This window comes from Phymastichus coffea, unplaced genomic scaffold (assembly GCF_024137745.1).
Source record: "Phymastichus coffea isolate CEN01 unplaced genomic scaffold, Cenicafe_Pcof_1.1 PCOF00150, whole genome shotgun sequence".
Lineage (NCBI taxonomy): Eukaryota > Metazoa > Arthropoda > Insecta > Hymenoptera > Eulophidae > Phymastichus > Phymastichus coffea.
This window is the reverse complement of record NW_026706961.1, coordinates 159,441-175,639: the sequence shown is the minus strand read 5'-3', so window position 1 is coordinate 175,639 and position 16,199 is coordinate 159,441. Positions and strand designations below refer to the sequence as shown.

At 42.4% G+C, this 16,199-nt stretch overlaps 1 protein-coding gene across 1 annotated transcript in view; it reads left to right on the top strand.

Annotated features, from left to right (window-relative positions):
- LOC131672438 (spondin-2) overlaps positions 1-15,463 on the top strand; it is a 129,090-nt gene extending 113,627 nt beyond the window's left edge. Inside the window, exons 5-7 of the mRNA XM_058949650.1 lie at positions 4,620-4,807; positions 8,292-8,764; positions 10,119-15,463. Of these exons, the coding sequence (XP_058805633.1) occupies positions 4,620-4,807; positions 8,292-8,764; positions 10,119-10,339 (882 nt within the window). The 3' untranslated portion in view covers positions 10,340-15,463. The remainder of the gene's footprint in view (positions 1-4,619; positions 4,808-8,291; positions 8,765-10,118) is intronic.
- Positions 15,464-16,199: the final 736 nt, after the last annotated feature.

Here is a 16,199-nt window from a genome sequence, read left to right as displayed (position 1 = left end):
ACTCTTTTATCGCGTCTCGCGGTAAAAGATTGGCCGGATTTCCAGCAGCTTTCGTAAATAGACAGCCGCTCTTCAGAAAGTACACTCGACGTGCGCCAGTAGCGCGCCACCCGATCGAACGCCTCAACAGAATTTGAAATTTTTCTCGCCACTCCGACAATGCTAATCTTATCCCGTGGAAGTCCCCTTGCCCTCCCGCCTCTTCTTCATCGTTTTCCCGCTGCTGCGGCGCAGTCCTAAAATGCGTTGGCTTTGTATTAGCTCGGGATCCCGTTGTTTCATATGGCGAGGCATTCGCAACTGAAATACTGAGAAAGAAGTGCGGATCGAGTAATTGATCGAAATACTGGTTTATTTAGCGCCAAAGATTGTCGCGCAGCGACGATATTGTGCACGTAAATCGAAAGATGCAATAACGAATCGAGCGAGTCGAACAGCCTCACATCCGGCGTACAGCCTATAAATTTTGCAGAAGGCTATAACGTTTCGTTCTGCGACTGGCTGGAAATTGAATGGCTTCTTTTCTTTGGGCCTATCCTAGGAAAGCGAGATCGAGCCGCGCAAGCCGAGCTGTAGAGTAACGATCAGGCCTCTGCTGCTGAATTGCCGAGTTATTGCCACATGGGCTAGTCACATGTAAAAACCAATAATTCCTCCAGATTTTCTATCTTCCTTATTGTTTTGCTTCTCGCGCGTCCATCGATTTCTTTTCGCGCGAGTGCTCCTCCTGCAAAGCAATCTTTTGACTTTCAATCGATTTTCCAAAAGTCGCTCGACCATTAGTTAGTTATTATTAGTTGTTATTGGCTTAGCAGGTAGGTCGGTAAAAATATGCGCAATTCAAGGAGAGAGATAGAAAAAAGGGCTCGGCTTGCTCGAGAATTGAATGATTTAAGTTGTATGGCGCAGCGCATACACGGAATCCTTTATGAAGTATTTTCACTCGACTCAAATTGCTTTATGTCAGAAAAATGCTACCAAAAGTTGGCCAAGCTGAATGGAGAGTGAGCGGCATGAACAAGTCTCTTTATGCGCAACATCAAAAAATACCGAGAATAAAGTTGGCCCCGCAATAAACTTTTCCTAAGGAACACCTACGGCTTTCAACTTCCCTTGGGAAACTTAAAATAATACTTTCTTCTCAATTTCAATCAAGAATCATCATTTAATTATCTATGAAGTATTGTATTTTTAGTGTCGTTTGCGTTTCTAATAGTATTAAGCGTATCTATACATTATAATTTCTTTTTGTTATTTCACGGGAATGTTGAAGAAAATATATAAAGTTGCTTTTTCCATTTTTAAAGTCTCTTTGTTACTTTCCTCCTAAAGATTTTACCGAGAAAATATTTTTAAGAAAATACTCCATTGTAGAATGCACCGGCAAGCTTTCCGAGAGACCGAAAAAGTCAATCGACCTAAAACAGTACTCAGATATGAACATCATATATTCTCTTAAAGTTTGCAGAGTTTTATTGAACAGTTCAGCTAATCTATTTTTCATGTAAGCCTCTGAGCAGTCGCATTGAGTTTTTGGATTTGGTTGTAGTGACAGCGAGTTGCAACATACTTGTAATAAATCGACTACTTTATAGTCATTATTTCAATTCATAACACAACTCAATCGCCATTTGTTCTTACTTTGGGCGTAGCTTCACTCAAACAGAATAAGGCCGATAGCCATTGAGATATCGGTCTATATAAAGTGCTACATAGACTTTTTAATGATCTAGTTGCACTTATCACGGTTAATGATACTTTGCGTATACATGCATTAATATTCCATTGAATTTATTGGCAATAAAATATCGCAAAAGAACTTTATAGCATATTGCCGCAGAGACCTATATACAAGCTAATAAAAATAAAAATTTCATTATCATTGAAAATTATCTCAAAAGAATAGTTAGTTTTGTACTGTAAAAATGATTCAAAAAAGTATTGCAAGTCCTTTACTTTGTCGATTGTTTAGTACGGAAATTACTGTTTTTAAATTGAGATAATACTGCCTCAACTCAATAAGTTAAAAAAATTAACTATCATCATAATATGTTCGTGTTCTGGAAAGGTTGCAAAGAGCTCGTCAGGAGGAAGCTCATTGACCTCGCGTAGCTCAGAGAGACAGTGAATGTTTTCGGGTATGCCGTTATGAGATTCTAAATTAAACTACCACATAGCTATGCCGAGCTGCACACTAAATTTGTGCCGAGTCGGATGCGACGTTCAAGTTTCTTTCGCGCAAACTCACTATAACCATCATCTTCTAAAAGTCCGTGCTTTTAATGTTAATATTTCCTCGCTTCACGGTCGTTCATTCGGTTAAAACTTAACAATAATAGTTCAATAGCACAATATTTCACAGGCATTCAAAGTGAAAATTTGCAAATTGTTTATTTATCAAACATCATAAAGAAAAAAAGACATAAATCTCTTTTTTCAATCTGCTAGTCATTTCATAGTAGCTCATGAAATCTGACATTTTTCTCTGGCATTTTCTCTTGGCGTAGTTTTTCAATTTTTCGTAGATTTACCACTTGTGTTCGATCATATTAAATTTTTCATCAGCAAGTTCCTTTCAATTTAGTATGCAATCCAGCGTCAAAATTCCTGAATGCCGAATATTTTCTCTTCTCCAAAATTTCGCAAAGTCAATTCGCTAAATGAAATTTCCAAAAGTAGACTCTCCGCGAAGTCGTAGTCGACTTGACGAATTCATAGACTATTACATGCCTTTTTCCAATTTCAAATCTAATAAACAGAATCTTATTTAGAAAAACAGGAAACAAGTATAATTTATTCCAAGTTATCTTTTCTTGTCCGTATTACTTTCCACTCCAAGTCTAATCTAGTGCTGGCGAAACATCAACAATTTTTTTGAACGTAAATTAGTAAAAAAAGTCTAAGGGGAAAAACAAGTAGTCAGAGATGCCTCCGTTGTGTAAGAGAAAAACAGGTGAATTAAAGTAAAAGATAAAAGCAAGTTAAATGGCCGTAAACTCCTATTGCTTTTAATTTGGAGGTGAAGCTTGCAGTAAGAAAGATAGAAAAAAAGGCGAGTAGCAGCAGCGGCAGCTCTGTGGCGGTGACTAATAGTTCGGTCAGCCGTAGTTGTCCGGCATGCCCATCCTTTTCCCATCAATTGACGATAAATGCTTGAGCGCGCGCGACAACCGAAAGAACCCGTAAGGGAGAAGAAGGATAATAGATGTATACCTATTTTTTAGTGAACGATCGACTAGCCATTGCACTGGGAATGAAAACAAGATCGTTAATTTAGGCGGGAAAAGAAACGAAAGAGACGAGCAGGAGAATTGAAGGCAGGCTGACGCGCTGATTTATCAAAGATAAGATGCATACTAAATGCATTTGCTGGCAGTTCTGGGTACTCGCTCAAATTTGGTTAAATTTATGCGCAACAAGTGTTCGAGATTCCGCCAGATGCAATGTACGAGGGCCTATCCGTTATGTTGTGAGTTTGTACATCATATATGTTATGCAAGTTTCCAGTCTGTACGAAGTCTGGATATGGAGCTAGCACTTATTCTGCTTGCAAAACATTGCTGCACAATACAATGCTGCAAGATTAGCAGCGACAATCACTGTAAGTAGCTTCAAAGTAAACTCCACTCGAGGAACGACTTGGCGGAGCTAGGCTGTAATAGACACGGGAGCGACAATCGAGAGATGCTTTCGGCAACTGTTACGGTGGCTAATCGTTTGTCAATCTCGCGCATGCTCTGTCGTACAAAAGGCAATAATTATTCGCAGCAGCAAGAAAAAACCGGCCATCACGAGAAAGGAAAGAAGCAAGTAAGCCGTCACAAAAGAAACAGCCAAATGCGGTTAATGATAAGCTGGAACAATTTAGATAGTGTAGGTGCAATACAAAAGGGGAGATGGTAGGACACAAGAGAGAGTGAGAGAGAGAGGAGGCGCGGGACGGGAGGGGAGGGGCAAGCAAGAAACAGAAAATAAAGGGCAAAAGACAAAGCCGAGAGACGACTAGGGAGGAGGAGCAGGGAGCGCGATACGGCCCGAAGTACAATGCCAGTGTATATATACGTACACACTGGGGTACACGGACGCTGCACAGATGACACACTACGACTGAGAGCAAAGAGGGTGGCAAAAGTGGGATGGGAGCCTCTCTCTCGGAGACACACGACACGTGATCCGCTTAGCGATCCGCCGGCAAAAACTCAGGGCTGCAGCCCGCAACTGGATTAACAGCCTCATGACAGAATGACCGATTCCTTTCAATTTTTCAAATGCGACCAAATGACCGAACAACAAACTACCTACAAATGATAGCATGTAAGTAGCCGAGAGCTGGAGTTGCGCCCATACGTATTGACTTTGTCTCTAGTGACTTGTCCTTTTATTGGCTGTCCCCAACGGAAAACTGCTGTGTTTCCTTATGCGTACACGGTCAGAAAACATAGGTATAGCTCTCGTCCAAACTGTTTTCCGCTCAGCACGCTAGCGTTCATAATATAGCATTCGGCGGCGGTCGGCGCATCAATGAGATGGACACGAGATGATAAAATAAATAAGTTTGACAAGAGTAGAGCTATCGATTAAAGGTGGTGCGGGTGTGCGTGTCTGCTGAACTGTTGTAGCTTCGAGAGTACAGCCTGACGGAGACGTACCACGAAGACGACGTGGAAATGGAATTCGTGAGCAGCGAGAATCAACTGTCGAAGGGCTTCGGGATTGCAGCGCCGACCCCTCGGGCAATCGATCCCAACCAAGACCTGAACGAGGCCATAGCCGAGGAGCGCCGGGAGATGGATACCCAGAGATACAGGTAATCTTCGCTTCTAGTTTTTCCCACTTTTCCTTGGGTGCCACGGCTAATAACGGCACACAACTCACTTTATCGGCCGAATTTTACCGACAGGTATCCTCGCGCTACTCCCACTCGGCTTTGATTTTTCGCTTTGCCAATCGTCCGTCAGCCTGTCCTCTTGTCTAACGATCAGGTGTTACTATACGACGTGCGCAGAGGTGTTCGCAGCGCGCGCCAGTTGAAGCCACATAAAATGTCGCCTCCATAAAATTGAACGCGCGTCTATCTGCGGCGAGCTGGCGAGGTGAAAGGGCGCAAAAGAAAAACGCGAGAGGCTGGGCGCCAGTCGACAATGCCGCGATGGAAGCGCGGTGTATCGCTTGAGAAATGCCTCGTCGATGATGGCATTTGGTCGAGTAAACGGCCTGGAAAAGCTCGCTCCAGCGCACACTCGAGCTCGTGTAAGAGGCGCCCCGGCGCGCGGGCTGCGGCGACGCTTGGCCTCGCGTCGTGGCCTCGCGTGCCCGGCATGTGTGGATACTGTTGTGCCTCGCCACTTGACTGCAGCCGCCGCCTCTTTATTTCCGGACTCGACGTTTTCCAAACTCTATTCGACTTGAGCACTTCTCGTCTCGTCTCGTCGCGCCAATCACTCGTAATATCTCTCGGTCTCTTTGTCGCGCTTCTTGCTACTTTTTTCTATTAGAGCCCCCTTCTCGCGTCTCTTTCGTTTTTATGCGAGCAGGCCCCGAGGGGAAGCTGGCTGTGCGCGCCTTTTTCCCCCAAAAGGGCTTATCCAGGCCATTTTGCCGATCTCATTCTTGGCGCGTGAAAGGGGATCCCCGGAGCTCATTTGACGTTAGTCGACAATGTCGACGCTGCCCTAGAATCCTTACAAATCAAGCGGCAAATGTCTGCTGGTATTTTTACTTGCTTTTTGCCGCGCCCCCCGCGCTCAGAATGGTCGTGTCGTCGTGTAAGTGCAGCGTCAACAGTCGAGCAACCCTCGAAAGGCGTGGAAATGAAATGGAATCGGTTCCAGCAGAATGCCCACGTACGTATATCAACAGTTGAGCTGTGAGCCTAGTGTCGAGGTGGGGAACGCTCTAGCGCTGCTTATCGGCCGGACCGAATCTCTTTGAGCCTCGACGTATCCGAAAGATCGACGGCGATAATTTTTCCGAGCTCGTGCAGGTGCTGCAACGACAGCAGCACCTCGACTTAATGATTCGACGGCGATCACTGCAGCTAGATCGAATCGCTCGCGTCCGTGCAAGGTGTGACGCGCGGACTCACTCGCATCTGTCGGCGTGGCCAGCGTGACACATTCGTCTAATCAACGGCAACTCGGCTGCTCGGTGCTCGAGACTCCGGCGTTCGATCGATCGCAATCGTCCGTTATTGTTTTCTCGGCAATATCAGCTTTACGGAAAGCTCGCGTTCCAGCGATAATACTTTGGCAGCAATGAACGGAAACAAAGTTGAACAAAGCAATCCAATTTTCCAAATAGATACTCGGCTTGCGTAGCGCGTAATCGACTCGTTTTCAGGGGGCTTTTGCATCGACCGTCTGCAACGGCGCACTGGATCTTCGGAGATACGTAATCGAGATAAAAAAGCAGAGCGATCGAGCGGGAACGAACTGGCGCGTGATTCCGAGCCGGAGCTAATTGAAATTGTTTTTTCGCCGCAGCGAGCGCCGGTGCACGCGCCCGTACGCTCTCCAAGTTTTTGCGCGCGACATTGCCTCCGAACGACTTAATTGCTTGGTTTCTCCGATGCCCGCACCCACCAACATTCTCCACGCTCCGGTGAATCGCCGGCACACCAGCTGCGGATGCGTCGAGCTCTCGGATCTGATTAACCAATCAGAGAGGCGCCGAGTGTCTGGCCAAAAGATGCGCGGACGAAGCAAACGATGCTTTACTTGCACCGTTCGAGCCGAGTGGAAGTCGAGCGGAGAGCGCAGGCCCGGGCCCGCGCGAGCAAAACACCGAATGCATTATGGCGCGGCCGACTGGAAAACCTATGCATAAATTGTCGCGCTTTGCGACTACAGCCATGATTGCTTGCATTTTTCATCCAGTTGCGCGTGCAACTCGTCAGTTTCTCTACTCGGTGAACCGGCCGATATCGAGATGACGCTCAGCCAACGTTTTCAATGGAACGCTCAAAGGAGAGCTCGCGTATCTCGATTAAATCGACCCGATCATCAGTTGCACAGTCACGCAGACTCGGCAATTATTCAAATTGACCGCTCGGCGTCGCGACTGTGCAGGTGAGCGTGTCGAGAAGGCTGCTGTCTGCCAAACGTCAAATCCGCGAAGAACGAGCCAACAAAGCCCCGGCAGGCTTTAGCATATAAATCCGCCGCGACGTATATTCGACAATATATTCATAAGTTGTTTTTGTTTAGCAGTTGGCAATTACGAGCGCGATATCGTGCCGCGCAAAATGGAAAAGCGAAGATGTAGCCATGAACGGCGAATAAGCGTTCGGGGGCGTGTGTGCGTCGCGTCGAAACAAAGCGAGCAGCGCCACGTATCGCCGGATGCCTCGCGGAATATGCATCGGCGCGAGAAGACCGTGCGTGCGTGCGTGCGTGCGTGCGTGCGTGCGTGCGTGCTTGCGCTAGCTGCAGATCGTTCTGACGAAATCGAGCATTCCGCCGGGGGCGCGCCCCCGGATAAATAAGTCCTTCGGCTCTCGGTCTATTTCCAGCGCCAGCCGTGCGCCCGCCGCCGTGCGCCAGCGCCCTCCGAATCGTAAATCAGTCCACTCGAAATTGTTTGCCCGCGCCCCGCGCAAGGCGTCGAGGCGAGAAAGGCCGCCTGCTCGCGCGAAGCCGCGCCAGGCTGCACCTCGTCTCCTGCTGCATCGCCAACTCGCTCGTCATTATCGACCAGGCTTAACGCCACTTTTGAATTGCCCGTTCCGCCACTTTTTCCGACCCGATTCCCCTCGTAATTCTTTCTTTTTTCATTTATTTCCAAACCGCTTGCTTGGCTCCACTTGGCTCCACGCGCAATTCAATCGCAAAAGCCCATTCGCGGCGGGCATCATGCAAGGCATTTGGCCTGAATCGATGATATTTGCATGATCGCGTGGAAAATTGATGAAATTTAGTGTAACATTATAATACGCATTGCCGACCGAGGAATAATGCAACACTAATCGTAGTAGCTAGTGTGGAGCTCGTGCATAGTGCAGAAATTATGCTGCCGCGCTGTAGGTGCACTTAGCCATCGTTGGCCTATGCGCAACGCATTTCAGATCAATACCAGCTGGCCGCTATTTAACTTCTATAAATAATTTTAAGCTTTACTCTTAAATGACAATGCAAAGCTTATCGAATGAGTGCTTTGGCGCTCAAGCGACCCAGCGCCGGACGCAATACGTTAATTACTGCTATTAGAGCCGAGAATGAGTTGAGAAAAACAGTGGAATTTTGCAGCGGTGTCGTCGAGTGCTGAATATCAGAGCGTTCGCGTAATGTTAACAGGTACTGGACTCCAAATAATGGTCGGGAGCAACAGCAGCTGCAACAAACGATCGCCGGCCGAGACAACAAAGCCGCGATAATCGACAGCATCGCCTCTTCCTACGGGAGTATCCAGCAGCAGCGCTATCGAGCCTCGACGGCCCAGCCGCTCAAGTCGACGATGGCGCTGGGCACGACGATCGCGACGACCACGACGCCGAGGCCGACTATGCGAGTCCACCTCGCCTACCCGTTCGCCGACAGCTCGAAGCAGAGCTGGCCGTACTACCAGGCGAGCCGAGCGAGTGCCGAGGCTCAGAAGGCGCAGATCTTCGAGGACATCCAGCGAAAAATCGTCAGCGGTAACGCGCCGACCACCAGCAGCCTAGGGCAGCCCGCCTGGAGAAATATCACTGGCAACTCGCTCGAGCACCAGCGCAGGTACCGCGCCAAGCAGCATCGGCTCTACTCCAAAGGGAAGCGCCCTCGGACTCGTGAGTACTTGCACTCGATATCTTATCGCGGATATTTTCCGTTCTCGTCCTTCTCCCGCTTATCTGCAAGTCTAGATCTGCACGCAAACCCAATCAAATCAAACCCATCCGACTGGCTGATAGGTGCCAACGTTTCCTGTATATATCATTCAATACAAATATTTGGCGAATCTATTGGATAACATCGGATATAGCGCTTGCAGCCTAACAGAGCCTAACGTTATATTTCAGCTATACGTGTATCGAAGCGAAGGGAAACTTGGTCTGAAAGCTCGACTATTTGATTTCGTTTCCGATGTCACAGCCTCAAAAAGTCGCGCCCTTCTCGTCTTTCTTGGCTGCGTCAAACTTGACACCCCGTTAAAGCCATCCGTGCTTGCGAGATCTTTTCTTTTGACAATCATCCACTCCGTCAATACATCAAACGCGCATATATTCGTTGCGGGCGAGAGGATAAGCCGTCCGATGGATGAATTTTCCGGCGAAAATCATAGTGGACGTGCAGTAATTAAATTTTTCATAAAAAATAGAAATATACGAGGGGGTTCGAGAGAAAAGTTTTGTTGGCGCGCATAGAAATGCAATATTCATGAGCTCATTGAAATTTGGATAGCAGGGCCGTTGAGGGAGATGCAGTGAGATGAGGTCAACGTCTAGATAAAAAAAGAGAGAAAAAAGCAGCACAGGCAACGCGAAGAGGGGGGTAGCGGATGTGCGCGGCGAGAACCATGGGTTTTTGCGTGCACGGACTGCAGTGTTTGCAGGCTCTAATTCGCTTACGCGCTGGGCTGTGGTACTCTTACTTATTTTTTCTCCATTTATTTATAGAGCCGAGCCCTTACGGGAGCGCTCCCGTTCAATAGCCATATTTTACGCGCGAAGGATCAAAGCGCGTGCGAGTCGCCTATGCTGCCGCTGGCAGTGCCCGTAAACGCACTCGCCCTCGCGCACTCTTTATGTCTTTATCTTGGCAGGCAGCTCCCCTCGGGCAGTGCCTTCCTGCCCCCGCCTTCTTGTCACTGTTGGCCGCGCATATTCTCGATATTGTAGCCCGAACATCCCAAGGCAATCGAGCGTGCGCGTGATGAAGTTCGAATCGGCGACGACGACGCGGCGCTGGCAACAACAGTTCGCTCCGATATTCGGCCATCGATCCGTGCGCGCGTACTCCCTCTCTCTCCCTTGCTCGCTCACGCTCTTCCGGATTCTTGTCGTCGAAGCAGAATACGGGCTGCTTTCCTCGGGGATCGGCTCCAAGGAGGTGGCGTGGAAAAAAGACGGGGTCGGTGCTTCGCAGGGGTACGCACGCGTATTTGTCTGGCCGCACTAGACGTTGACGCCTTTGTGCTCGCAGGGCTACCGAGGGACTGTAAGGTCGGTGACTGGGGAGCCTGGAGCGCGTGCAGTAGGAGCTGCGGAGTCGGTGAGACCCAGAGGACGCGGCGCGTCCTGATCAAGCCACGCCGACGCGGACACTCGTGCCCGCCCCTCAAGGAGACCAAGTGGTGCGGCAGCATCAAACCCTGTCCCGAGAACGCCAGCCTCGTCGTCGACTCCTACGAGCAGCACTGGTAGCCGCATCTAGCTTCGAGTCTAGCAGCATCTGCCGTCCTGCGACAGCCATCTCTACGCTCGCCGGCACTCCGATAACCCAGCATGCCACTCTTCCCAACGATTCTTTGCGTGTTAGCCTGCATTTCTACGACTGCCTCGCACTGTCTCCTTTGCATTTATCAATCCGTTCTTTCAATGGTTTTTTATGTTTCACTCGGCTCGCAGAGCAGCCACCGAGACGTACCAAAGACAACGCCAAATTTATTTTTAGAAGAAATCGCGACCAATCTATCATAGCACTGACTTATTGCCAAATATGCTCTTCTTTAATCCTAATCTTTTTCAATATTATCCAAATAATTATCCTAGATTTACTTATTATTTCAAAATAAACCTACATATCGTATCTTCTAGTCTAATTCTGCGACACTTTCCCGAGCCTTAGACTCATGATTTTCTTACGTGAATTAACTCGGCGATGGTATTCGAGCACAATGATTGTTGTTGGCTGAACGTGGTGTCAGTTCTCGAGGACAACAGACAAATCAACTTGGTACTCAGTTTTCCGACACTTGCAAATCAATGTAATGATTGTCGAAAGTAACAGACAACTATATACATATACACACATTATACATACATACATACATACATACTTATACATATATCTATATATGTATATATATACACACATATATCTTTATTAAACTTTTAAATTTACAACGTGTTAACGTTTTTATTGCACTGTATAAAATTCCAACTTTTGTATCTAAAAATACAAGATAACATAAAAAAAAAGTTGTAGCCCTGTAGAAGAATTAAAGTGTTTGAATGTCAAGTGCTGACACTGCCTTTAGAGTAATCTGTGGTGACTAGTAAGAGCGGTTCCATCAAGCTGCGAGTGCAAATAAATGTATGGCCGTGAGGAAAAGCGTAAACTAAAAAATAGAGGCGAGGGTTGAGCGCTCGGTAAAGGTGAAAGCGAGTGGAATGAGCTGAGGTGCAGAGAGCGCTTGGCGCTTGGCTCTTCCCTTTCTTCCCTTCTTTTTTTCTTTTCTGTCGTCGAAATTATCGAGGCCCGGCACGTCTTCAAGATATATCGGTTGATGGAGGAAGCTTCGCTTTCGCTTGGACTCGCAGAAAATCCACGAGAAAGATAAAGCAAGAGAGAGAAGCGCGCGGCTCGAGCTCCGTCCAATGAGAACGCGACTGTCACTACTTAGCGCAGTGGAGAGCTGCCCAAGACAAATTAATCGAGCTCCAATCCTCTTCCCTTCAAATGCTACATCGAGTGAGTCACCTTGTAGCCAATGTGAGACAATATAAATGTTGGATCTCGTTGAAATCTCTGTTTTTTCGACGGCGAAATTTGAGACAAGCGTAGACCAAGTAACGCTGTTCGTAAATTAAGCAATTGAATAGAACGGAATAGAATGCCAATATTTCATGGTATTCCACTCGATTTTCCATCGTAGAGAGGAGAATCCGATTGCGCGATGGACTCTCTGCCTGTTGGGCTTTCTATTCGGTTCGGGATTAGAATACATTCGTTGTGTGGCAATTCATCGTGCCGCCCCCTCTCGGCCCCTCTTGGCCCCTCTCGGCCCCTCTCGGCCCCGCTCGGCCCCGCTCGGCCCTGCTCGGCCCCGCTCACTCCCGGGCTTGAATGCTTTGCGAACGAAGGGCTTTTTGCGAGACTGGCTTTGCATACATACGAGTGCTGAACGCAGCCGCTGCGTGCCAATGAATATCACGCACACGCACATCTATACGTACACACGCTCCAGCTCTGCGAGTCTTTTCTCGTGTGATCTAGCACGCACTGCGCTACTTGATCTTTTTGTAGAACGTGCAAAAGTGCGAATGAACCCGTAGAAGAAATCACCAACAATTAAAACATTGCCGCTACACAGTGAACACTTTGGCGACAAATTTTATCTTTTCAACGTGGCATATTATTTCATGGATTATTTCAATTATGAATTGCTTAATAGCTTGTAATTATATCATCAAACTAATCTATCTAGCTATTCATTCAAACTTTACCAAGCTGCACCTTTTCCTTCACATTTTTTTACTTCGTCGAGTAAGTTCATTTTCCAATGTTCTCGCAATTTTAATTATTCTTGAAAATAACTTTTTCTACGTTAGTCGTTCAATATCTTGATGCAATATGCGTGCATAATCAAGTTTTTAAAATGTATATGTTACCCATTGACTTTACGACCTAAGTCTTTTAAGAAATTAAAAATCGAAATTGCAAAAATTTACTTTTAAATTACAATAGATAACGTAAAGCTTTGTATTTAATATAACTTTTACGAGTTGGCTAATTTTAGTACAAAAGGCAAGTTTTGCCAAAATATAAATAATTTTTTTAATAATGAATTATGCTGAATTATTCAAATTATATATTACAACTATTTACTTCGCATAACACAAGAATAAACCAATCTGAACGTAACTCTGATCTAAAACGCTAATTATTATATAAATTATATGAAGGTGTGACAACTATTTAAAATCTATGTCCAGTGTCGGAATACTTGATCCAAATTTGACAGTCAAATATCTATTTATTTATCAAAACTACGCAAAAATATTTTCTTTTACATAATTTAAAAAGTATACTTTAAGAATAAATACGAAGTTAAGATAAATATTGTATTTAGGAAATCAAAAACCTACGGCTATTTTGTTGATATTTTTATATTTTTTTCTTAATAATTAACAAATTAAGATTTATTGTAAAAGTATTGCATAATTTCTGAAAAAATACATTAATATCATTATAACTTTTAAAGAGTTAGCGATAAATTTTCAGATAGTTATTAGTCATATTTGATTGTTTAATAAATTTTCTTCGAAAGTCACACTAAAATTTTTAAATTGATAGTACTATTTAGAATACTGAATTTTAAATTAAAAGAAATATTTATATTGACACACACATTATTTTCCATAGAATAAAAAAACGTCAATTGTATAAAAGTCTATTATTAAATTGTCGAATTACGACAAATAGACACATATATAAAGAAAAGTTTCTATCTGCTAAAAAAATTAAAAAAAAAACTTTAATGGAGGAAACGTAATATCGACATGTAAAAAAAAACGATTTTTCATGTTTTCACTTCGTTAGCGAGGTTCTTCGTTTTAAATGAACTGATGAACTTGAGTAACATTTTTCAAAATTATTGGAACACAAAGAATGTAAAAACTTGTAAATGTTTTATGAAAGAAAAAACTTTTTCAAACATTAGAACATTAACTATTACAGTACTGGAGCTCTTTAATAAGGAAACCTAAATTGAACAACAATAACCTAAATTTAATTAAGCATATTATGATCAAAAAATATGGTAATATATCATGCTCCATATTAAAATATTGCTACTACAATAGGACAATCTAAATCTTAAAGAATGTATTTCCAAATGGAAACTTGCGATACTTGTTGTTCAATGTAAATGTAAAGTAAATGTGACAAAGTCCATGTGAATGACAGCTATACGTCGTGCATGTAAGTGCAACTGAAATGACGTTATGAACAAGCCAAAATTTTCTTTTATTTTTACTTATTATATGTTAGAGTAAATTGAAATGTAATATAATTGAAGCGATAGAGTAATTTGAATATAAGTTGACTCGATAAATGATAACCTGAAGTTTATTCTCATAGTCGTAAGTGTATATATGCGATACACATTGGTTTTTTTCACATTTAACTACATCTACATATATGTATATCACTTATCAAAATGTGTTTAATAACCCAATTGGATGTAATGTATACATGACTTAAATTTGTCAGATCACCATTTGGTAATACACGCAGAACCAAAATTATTCGAGCAATCATTTATAATTGTTAATTTTTCCTTGCAGTAAATTTAAAATTAAATTGCTATTTTTATTTCCGAATGATAAATATATTTGAAAGTTTTTAAATGAGTTTGTAATAAATACTTATCTAACATAAGTTTTTAGCTTTTATGAGTGCACTCGCAAAATGTTAATGGAAACAATTGATAGCTTTTTTCAACAGTTTTCCACGCCTGATAACGTGTGGAAGGCATATCGTTGAAATTATTTTGAAAACATATCATTCGATCTCTGAAAAGTGCTTCTATAGTTTTCAAGACTGCTCACATTCGTCGCAATTGTGCACTGATAAAACTGCAGACGGAACATTAAACGTTTTAGAATTAGTTCGAATAATATGCCTTCCACCAAAGCTCTTATAGAGCCCTCAAGAAAATAAAGCTAAATTGCTAGACTAAAGTCAAAGAATTATGTGAATAAACTTATATATGTACAACATTAGTCCTGGGTTGCCTCTCTTTCATAATAAAAATCCATATGGCAAAAAATAATGTTGGATATATGTGATTGTATAGTACGTGTGTTCGATATGAAATGCGTCAAGCAGTGGATAACAAACAATATAGCTGCATGTCACATTATACAGGCTTTTTCTACATTTTGTGCAACATTTGTCATCATAAACTATCACTGCAATTTTGACCTCAAAACTGTCCTGAGTACAGCATAAATTTATTAATGTGCATGTTGTCAAAGTAATAATTGATTATTATTAAAATGACACTATGCCCTTTATATTGTCATTAAATACATTTACATTGCCTAGAAACTTAATTTCATTCAACTTCATTTTTCTGCCATTAAATTTCGAACTAAAAACATAATTTATAACTCATAAGTTTCTGAAGATATTTTTATAATTATATTCACTGTAATGTCGAAATTCGTCATTAAGAAAGTCTCTAACAACTCGTTGATTGTGTTATCATTACAAAACATCAGGTGTGCATTAATGATTAACATAGTTATAAATAATTTACTCAATGAAAATAAAAAACAAAACATTCACTCGAGTGTAAATCTTCTCCACGTATCGACGTATTGACGTTGATTTTGTTAAATATCATTATAATACACAGTTGTTTGATACTCTGAAATGAGTCTAATTTCAAGCTAACAAAGAATGTAACAATGATGATGGAAGATGTACAAGGCACTGTGCATTTTAGCTTTTAAGATATTAGTGATTAGGTTTAGAGTTAAGCAGCAACGTGTAGTGGTGTATAATATAAGTTTATATTACATAATAAAATCTGTCAAAAATGTAAAAATATGACTATTTCCTTTTTATATAATATTTCTGCAATATTTTCAGCAATATTTAATAATATTTAATAACTTTGGTCTTAGTCGTAGTATGATAAATTATTTTTCAAGATATTTTGAACAGTTATTCCAACGTTTCAGTTTACAAATCAGTTACTTATTTCTACAATAGTTTCATTTGTGGGTGCAAAATCAATCTAAGTATTTTTCTTCATCTGAACTAGTTTCAAACGCTCATCTTGGAACTTTTATTATTTCTTAAACAAATGGTGTGTGATGCGGTCTGATGTACGTATAGTAATGAAGATATGGTTGAGATATTTTGAAGATTTCATATAAAAATAACTAGAAATTATTTTTATGATTTAAAAGTATTGACTTATAATTATCAACCATGGGTTCTATGTAAGTGTAATGGCATAATCCATATCAGGTAAATATGAATATTCTGAAAAAAAAGAATCTAAATTAAAAATATATTTATTACGGTTTAAATTATGTACTACAATTTGTTATTCATAATAAATTATATATTTAGAATAGTAAATAGTTTTGTATCATTAAATTTCTTCAGATAATCTGAGCAATAATCATGTTTCTCAAACCACAAACTTGTATGATTTTTGTAGTAGTTTTACCAATCAAAACTAAACGAGTACTAAAAAATTACAAACAATATAAACAAAAATTATTTCAAATAACAAAATTTTTCTTTTTCAAGGTAAGTAAA